Source organism: Clupea harengus, chromosome 15, assembly GCF_900700415.2.
Source record: "Clupea harengus chromosome 15, Ch_v2.0.2, whole genome shotgun sequence".
In the NCBI taxonomy this organism is placed as follows: Eukaryota; Metazoa; Chordata; class Actinopteri; order Clupeiformes; family Clupeidae; genus Clupea; species Clupea harengus.
Window position 1 is genome coordinate 16,363,112 of NC_045166.1, and position 8,421 is coordinate 16,371,532.

The 8,421-nt window shown below is 47.3% G+C and overlaps 1 protein-coding gene across 1 annotated transcript in view; it reads right to left on the bottom strand.

Annotated features, from left to right (window-relative positions):
* ak9 (adenylate kinase 9) overlaps nt 1–8,421 on the bottom strand; it is a 28,031-nt gene that overhangs the window by 5,033 nt on the left and 14,577 nt on the right. Inside the window, exons 22-31 of the mRNA XM_031581216.2 lie at nt 8,034–8,237; nt 5,035–5,340; nt 4,648–4,772; nt 3,252–3,471; nt 2,879–2,953; nt 2,117–2,335; nt 1,459–1,677; nt 1,041–1,254; nt 341–542; nt 52–198 (exon numbers count right to left, since the gene is read on the bottom strand). Of these exons, the coding sequence (XP_031437076.1) occupies nt 52–198; nt 341–542; nt 1,041–1,254; nt 1,459–1,677; nt 2,117–2,335; nt 2,879–2,953; nt 3,252–3,471; nt 4,648–4,772; nt 5,035–5,340; nt 8,034–8,237 (1,931 nt within the window). The remainder of the gene's footprint in view (nt 1–51; nt 199–340; nt 543–1,040; nt 1,255–1,458; nt 1,678–2,116; nt 2,336–2,878; nt 2,954–3,251; nt 3,472–4,647; nt 4,773–5,034; nt 5,341–8,033; nt 8,238–8,421) is intronic.

The following is an 8,421-nucleotide window of genomic DNA, read 5'->3' on the forward strand; positions in this document are numbered from 1 at the left end:
GACATATGGAGGCCTAGGTACTCTAGAGGCTGTGGAGGGACATGGTCTGACCTGGCTGGTTTCATCTTGTTCCTGAGAACCCTCTTGAGGACCTCAACCGTGTCCAGCTCCATCTCAACCACAAGCATGGGGATGATGCCTCGCTCCTCCATTAGATCTGCCTGCCGTTTGGTCATAGGAAAACCATCCAATACATACCTGCACACACACAGACACAGACACAGACACGTACACTATTACACTTAGAAAACTTGCAGATATCAAATATTGACTGAGCTGTCATGAACAATTAAACACGATCAAACCTATTCACACACACACACACACACACTACCCATACCCGCGTGTGCTGCAGGAGAGGTCCATGAGCGCCACCTCCAGGCACTGAATAGCAAGCTCATCGGAAACAGTGGCTCCCTTCTTAAGGTGCTTGAGCATCTGTGTGGCCAGCTCAGTGAGTGGCTTCACACTCAACACACTCCTCATCACGGAGCCCAGAGACAGACGTACCATACCATACTCACGCACAAACACGCTCGCCACTGCAGCAGAGAGAGAGAGAGAGAGAGAGAGAGCGAGAGCGAGAGAGAGAGAGAGAGAGGGTGTGGAAGGATGCAAATCAGACACTGCTTCTCACTCATAAGGCATAGACAGTATACTGATACTACGTTTTTAGAGTAGGTTAAGATCATTTGCGTAACTCTTGAAAGAAATACAAGTGCACATAAACTGGGAAATAGTTTAACATTTGAATTGTGATTTAGTTCAGAAGACTTTTTTACTCATTTCCCTCATCTCCATGTATTTCACAGTCTGTCTTTTGCTCTTCACTGATCATACATGTTGTGCACTTCTATAAGAGCAATATGTTTCTGTATTGACACCGAGTCTGGGTCCATGTGTCATGGAAGTAAAAATAATATTGCTTCCCTTGGCCAAATCTTCACCTGAACTTCACACCAGATTTCTTGTGTTAGTGATAGTGTTTGTGTTAGTGTAGCTCTTTAATCACTAGCTCTACATCTCGGCCTCCTCCCGACCTGTGCTCTTTCCTGATTTGGGCGGGCCGATGATGGCCAGTTTGATTGGCAGCGAGATGTTGGGCCTGCGCTGGCGTAGGTATTTGACTGGGTTGCTGAGGAAGGTGTTGCGGGTGGCTTTGGAGCAGAAGAAGTAGATTAACTGGTTCAGCATCACTGGGTAGCTCGGGTTTGAGGGACCCTGCATGGGCTGGATCAGGTCTCCCCCCGCAAACTGGAGATGCACACACACACACACACACACACACACACACACACACACACACACACACACACACAGAAAATGATTCACAAATAATTCACTGTCCTTGTCCTGGAACAGGGTCGCTTAGTGACTGAGGTTACAGTACGTGGGTATCAATGTAACTACAAGTGTGTGTGTGTGTGTGAGTGTGTGTGCGTATGTGTCTGTCCTCACCCTAACAGGGTCCCAGAAGCCAAAGGCGCTGTGGTTTTTGTAGTTGTTGTGGAGCAGCTTTTGGGCCAGGCTGGTGCTGATTGGCTGGCCCCGCAGGAACAGGGATTCCCGATTGAGCAGCAGGGGCCTGACCTTCTGCAGCAGCTGGTAGCGCACGATCCGTAACTTTTTGCCCACACTCACCTCAATCCGCGGGATCTGATAGTCAGCCAGCTGGTCCTGAGACAAACACACACACACACACACACGCACACAAACCCACACACACAGATGCGCACAGAAATACAGCCACACCAGGTTTTCAGCAAAATGACAGTTAATTCTACAAACTGTAGTGATAAATAGATCTTTTGTTATAGAGTTAAAATGGTATATCTAATTTAGCTAATTTTAGAGCACCACAAGAAACACAAATGTCTGTATCACTGGCACAGAACTATCACTGAACTATATCAAATTACCTCCTAGTAATGTTAATCACAACTAATTCTCAAACTTTAATTTTATTTCTCGGTCTATCTATGCACCTGTATACTGTACTTAACCATGCCACCTGTACACCATATTAAAGCATATAAAAGGCACTTTGCCACTTTAGTCCCATCCACGCAATGCATCCTTTCTACTGATATGAAGCCCCGTCCTCCCCCCTCTGTACCCCTATCATGGTGAGGTTGTTGTCATCGGTGTCAAAGCGGTCTGCGATCTCAATCTGCAGACGCTCCTCAGCGGCGGTCTCCGTCTCCTCCTCATCCTCATTGCCCTCCTCCCCCTCCTGGGGGAACTCCTCCAGCAGCTGCGCCTCCAGCTCCTCCTCCCACTGCTCTTCCTCCTGCTCGTCCTCATCCTCGTCCTCCAAGTTCAACTCGTCACGCACCTGAAGAGGGGGGTGGCGGAGAGTTTCCAAGCTGACTGTGATTACAGAGCTGGGGCACGTGTGGAGGTGCGTTTCCTTTATCATTAAAGGGTCTGTACTTAAGACACCAGAGCTTACACACCAGAATTTGAACAGCAACATTCAAACCCACACATTGGGTTTGATGTGATTTTGTGCGATTTTGTGCTTCGCTTGTTTGTTGTTTGTCTATTCTGTAATTCTGTCCTTTATTACTAAATTATTAGTGCTTCTGGCATTTAGACATCAATTCATGCATTCAATCATTTTAACTACACAGTTTGAAACACATTCCTACGGAATGAGATCATTGGTTTACTAAATGAGTGGAGCAGGGTTTGCTGTGATTTTGGAGCTGGCAGGATGTTTGTCTCTTCTCTAATTTTTATCGATTTTCCCCCCTCACCAAATTTCGATTTGATAGAGCAGAACTGTTTGAAGTACTGATCTATACCTGCAATTTACTGGTCGTGGAAGCTAATACTGTCGGGGCAAAGCAATAGGAGATTGTGTTGGTTTTCTTACTTGACTGGACATGGTTTGGTTATTAGCTGAGTGCTCGGCCAGGAGTTCAGCTCTCCTCTGAGCAACATTATGGGCCTGGAGTAAAAGAGAAACACACACACACACACACACACACACACACACACACACACACACACACACACACACACACACACACACACACACACACACACACACACACACACACACACACACACACAAACAAACACACACGTTATGGAAAATGAGTTTTACACACAGGAACATTATCATGAGACAAATGGCACAGGACCATGTTTAATGTTAATTAACCCTTTGCCATACACTTAAAAAAGCCCTCTGACCCAAACCCTAAGCCCCCCATTGAACCTTGACCCCGAGCATGACCTCTGACCCTGAGTTTGGCGTGCAGCTCCTTGACCTGACGCTGCATGTCTCTCCTGTGGTCTCGCTTCTCCTTCCAGCGGGTCAGCAGCGGGGGCATGATGCGCGCCTGCAAGTTGCTCACATCCAGAGACATGATCAGAACGGCATCCGGGTACAGCCGGCGCTCCGCCAGGAAAGCCAGCTCATCCAAGCCCTGGGGGAAACCCTCCAGGATGAAACCAGTGGACCTGCAAGTAAGGAGAGGGGTACACTTTAGGGATGCAATTTTAATCCATTAAAGGAAAAGACCAGTCTGTGTGTGTGTGTGTGTGTGTGTGAGGTGTGAGTACATGTGTGTGTGTGTGTATGTGTGTGAGGTGTGTGGGTGTCTGTATGTGAGGTGTGTGTGTGAGGTGTGAGTACATGTGTGTGTGTGTGTGTGTGTGTGTGTGTGTGTGAGAGTGTGTGAGGTGCGTGTGTGTGTGTGAGGTGTGTGTGTGTGTGTGTGAGGTGCGTGTTTGTGTGTGTGTGTGTGAGGTGTGTGTGTGTGAGGGTGTGCGTTTGTGTGTGCGCATGTGTGTGTGTGTGTGTGAGGTGTGTGTGTGTGTGTGTGTGTGTGTGAGAGTGTGTGAGGTGCGTGTGTGTGTGTGAGGTGTGTGTGTGTGTGTGTGAGGTGCGTGTTTGTGTGTGTGTGTGTGTGAGAGTGTGTGAGGTGCGTGTGTGTGTGTGAGGTGTGTGTGTGTGTGTGTGAGGTGCGTGTTTGTGTGTGTGTGTGTGAGGTGTGTGTGTGTGAGGGTGTGCGTTTGTGTGTGCGCATGTGTGTGTGTGTGTGTGAGGTGTGTGTGTGTGTGTGTGTGTGTGTGTGTGTGAGAGTGTGTGAGGTGCGTGTGTGTGTGTGAGGTGTGTGTGTGTGTGTGTGAGGTGTGTGTGTGTGTGTGTGTGTGTGTGAGAGTGTGTGAGGTGCGTGTGTGTGTGTGAGGTGTGTGTGTGTGTGTGTGAGGTGCGTGTTTGTGTGTGTGTGTGTGAGGTGTGTGTGTGTGAGGGTGTGCGTTTGTGTGTGCGCATGTGTGTGTGTGTGTGAGGTGTGTGTGTGTGTTAGGTGTGTGTGTATGAGGTGTGTGTGTGTGGTGTGTGTGTGTGTGTGTTTGTATGAGGTGTGTGTGTGTGAGGTGTGTGTGTGTGTGTGTATGAGGTGTGTGTGTATGAGGTGTGTGTGTGTGTGAGGTGTGTGTGTGTGTGTGTGTATGAGGTGTGTGTGTGTGTGTGTGTGTGTGTGTGTGAGGTGTGTTTGTATGAGGTGTGTGTGTGAGGTGTGTGTGTGTGTGTGTGTGTATGAGGTGTGTGTGTGTGTGTGTATGAGGTGTGTGTGTGTGTGTGTGTGTGTGTGAGAGAGGTGTGTTTGCGCCTGTGTGTGTGTGTGTCACCTGTAGGGCTCCTGTTCCCACCACGGTGACAGTGCCATCTCCAGCACCTCATGAGGCAGTGCGACTCCATCATACAGGTACAACCTTATGGCTTCCTCCTCATCTGTCAGCTCAGGCTCAGGCTCCTACACACACACACACACACACACACACAACTAACTATAATACAGTGTGCATACAGTACACTTCCACTTATCACTCAAAGAACAGAATGTGTACAAAACAACTATACTCAGAGACACACAAAAAACATATGAACACATATACAGACATGTACACACACGCACACACACAGAAGCACATAAACACACACACACACACACACACACAGGCACATAAACACACACACACAGGCACATAAACACACACACACACACACACACACACCTTCTGTTTTGCATTCTCCTCATCATTGGTTGCTTCCTCGCCCTCCCCGTCGGCCTGTCCCTCCACCTCAGCCTGGGCCAGCGCCTCCACCTGCGTCTGGAGGAAGTGCAGCTCCTCGGGAGGCTCCACTTCGGGGTCGAACTCGTCGGCGCGCACCACACGCTGCTTGGTCTTGGCCAGGATATGCTGCTGCAGGCACTCGCGGAACTCGATGTGGAAGAGGCCCAGCTGGTCAGCCAGCCAGCGGCCGTGGGTGGTCTTACCCGAGCCCCGCACCCCCATAATCAGGAGACGCAGGGCTGGGGCCTGGAGAGAGAAAGAGCGACAGAGAGAGAGAGAGAGAGAGAGAGAGAGAGAGATAGATAGATAGATAGATAGAGAGACACAGTTTAACCACACATGTCTATGTGAATTAAATTGACACATTGAATTGAACTGAGACAGCGAGAGATGAAGGCAGATGAATGAGATGGACAGGGAGAGTAAGCAGGCAGAGGAAAGGAAGAGAGGGAAGGAGGGAGAGAGAAAAAGGGAGTGTGGGATATTTTTTATGTTTAGATCAGCGTTTCTCAAAGTGTGGGGCACAGAGACGTGACAGGTGGGGCGCGAATGGACGCGATAAACGGGAGATTTCTATTTTTACCCCTGATCTATGGCAATGCTTTCCTTTATAGACAATATATTTTGATTGACGTCGCGAATTAATTACAGCGGGGCAATTAAAAAAAAACGTTTGTTTAGTTTAGTTAGGGCTGTGTACTGTTCTCGCTACGTGTTTTACACGTCCAGTGTGTTGACAGTCCGTTCAACAGTCAGCCAAACTTGATTTTACGAGCCAGGTAGCGAGCGCCTTGCTCCTTTATTGATGTCAGGTGAAAACTTATGAGTGAAACAATAATACACAAGAAACGGAAACTACTTAGAAGGTATCTTAACTAAACACAGCAAGTTACTATTGGATTCATTACACCAAGAATCAGAGCTACAACAGATTACAGCACAGCTGGCTAATAAGTGCTAACGTTAACCACCAACGGAGTTATGAATGAATGGTGTGCTAACGGTCACATATTAGAACGTAACGTATCTAAATGAATAATAATTACATTTTACGTTTCAACGAACTAACACAGTTCATAGAATTAAAACATAGGTCACTTAAACATATTTATCACAGTGTGAGACAGCGAAAAAACGTAGGAAACGTAGAAAAAGCATAATTTAATAGAGGCTTACTAGATATGTGCATTACTAACTGTCACAGTTGTTCCCTATCCCACGAGACGAGTATGATGTCAAAGTAAAAGTCCGTCAACAGAAAGAAATACAATACTGTTTGCGTGCAGGGATGGATTACTGAACGGGCCTACCGGGCCCATGCCCAAGGGCCCATGAGCTCAGGGGGGCCCTAAACCAGAGCCTCTGTGTGAAGTCGCTGTTATTAACTTTGCTTGCTGTCAATTGTTTTTAGACTTTGTATTTGTTAATATCAGAGGTGGCTTAAATGTATCTCTTATTTGTGGTTGGAAGCGGTGCATTTTGTTACACGTCCTGACCCATGGTTTCATAATCCGTCAATGTGTGCGTGTCCATAACAACAATACAATACAACATGAAACATGAAATCACTTCAAGCAATATACATTTGCTGACCTAAATAAGATGCTATTTGCTATTACTTGAGGTTATTTAAATAATTGACCATTGCAAGCTTGGCCTACCATTTTATGGGAGCGATGAGGGACAGGTGGGGCTTTAAAAAGCCCCCTTGTTCAAAGTGGGGAATGACAGAAAAAGTTTGAGAACCACTGGTTTAGATGAACATGGATTAATTCATCAGTATGAAAGTCTCACTTTAGGAAAGGAAAACCAAGCGGGAAGCAGTAACCTAGCCATAGACATGATTCACTGATGTTAAAGTCAGCACTAAAGTCACGACACAGGCACATTCCAAAGACCCCCCGGTGAGGAGGGGGTCTCAGGGGGTCTCAGAAGATCTCAGGGAGCCTCAGGGGATCCAGACACACACACACACACAGAAAGAGAAGTTAGGAGTAAAAGTTAGAGAATGGGGTTAGTTCTGATTGGCCTTGCAGAACAGCCAAACACAAGAGAGTGGTAGGAACTAGGTTCCTTTAAAAAGTCTGACCCAACATTCATACAATGAGATCGAGCTAATCCATGGACCATCTCTTTTTTGTGGCTTAATGACTACAATAAACCTCAGATCAACACATGTGGCCTTTTGAATATTGAGAGAGTGGCTGGTTTTCGCCAAAACAGGAGAGATGATGAAAAAAGGGGGGCAGAGAGAGGCACAGATAATGCCTCTAGTAAAGCTAGTGTTACCACCCCTGAACCCCCTTCAGTCCATGTACTGGTTGTGGGCTTGCAGTGGGGAAGCAGGTTAGTGGTGACTACTTTTGACCTCATTTCATAGGGCACCAAGCACTGTGAACAGGCTTCGCAAACAAGCACTGTGAATGCACATCAGCAACCGCACTGTGAATATAAGTGGGAATATTTTTTATATTTTGCCAAGTTATTAAATTAGCAATAGGTCATGCGAGGTGGACTTTGCGTGTCGCCAGCCGCATTGATTGCCCATCTAATCTCTCTCTCTCGTACATTTGTTGCTTTCGAACACCCGTGAGTCTCAAGTAGCAGGACTTCTCAAACTCACACACAGACACAAAGCCTTGTTCAAACACTCACACACACACACAAATGCACACACACTCACACACAGACACTCAGACATGAAGCCTTGTTCAACAAACACTCACACACACGCACACACTCACATACAGACACAAAGCCTTGTTCAACAAACACTCTCTCACACACACACACACACACACACACACACACACAAAGCCTTGTTCAACAAATTATGTTCTGGGCTCTGGGACAATAAACACAATTCTACCTGCTCCAGGCAACAGACTGAGCAAAATGAAAATTGTTAATCACACACACACACACACACACACACTGACCTTGAATAGCTGTGTGGCACAGATATATTCCTCGGGGCTACTGATGAACCTCTCTCGTGTCTCAGGGCTGGAGAAGTAGTAGGCTCTCTCACGGTACTTGGCTGCGTACTCATCCATGCAGGGCACCAGGCAGCCCATCTCCTTCAGGGACACCGGGCAGAAGTGCTGCGTGTCCCCCAACACACGCTTAGGGCCCCCTTCCTCCTACAAGCACAAGCACAGACACACACACACACACACACACACACATGCACGCACACAGACAAACACACACACACACACATACACACACACGCACACAGACACACACACACGCACACACACTGTGAACACGATACAGAGAAGACACACAGACCATAAACTGTACATAGTGGCTAGTTACTGTCAC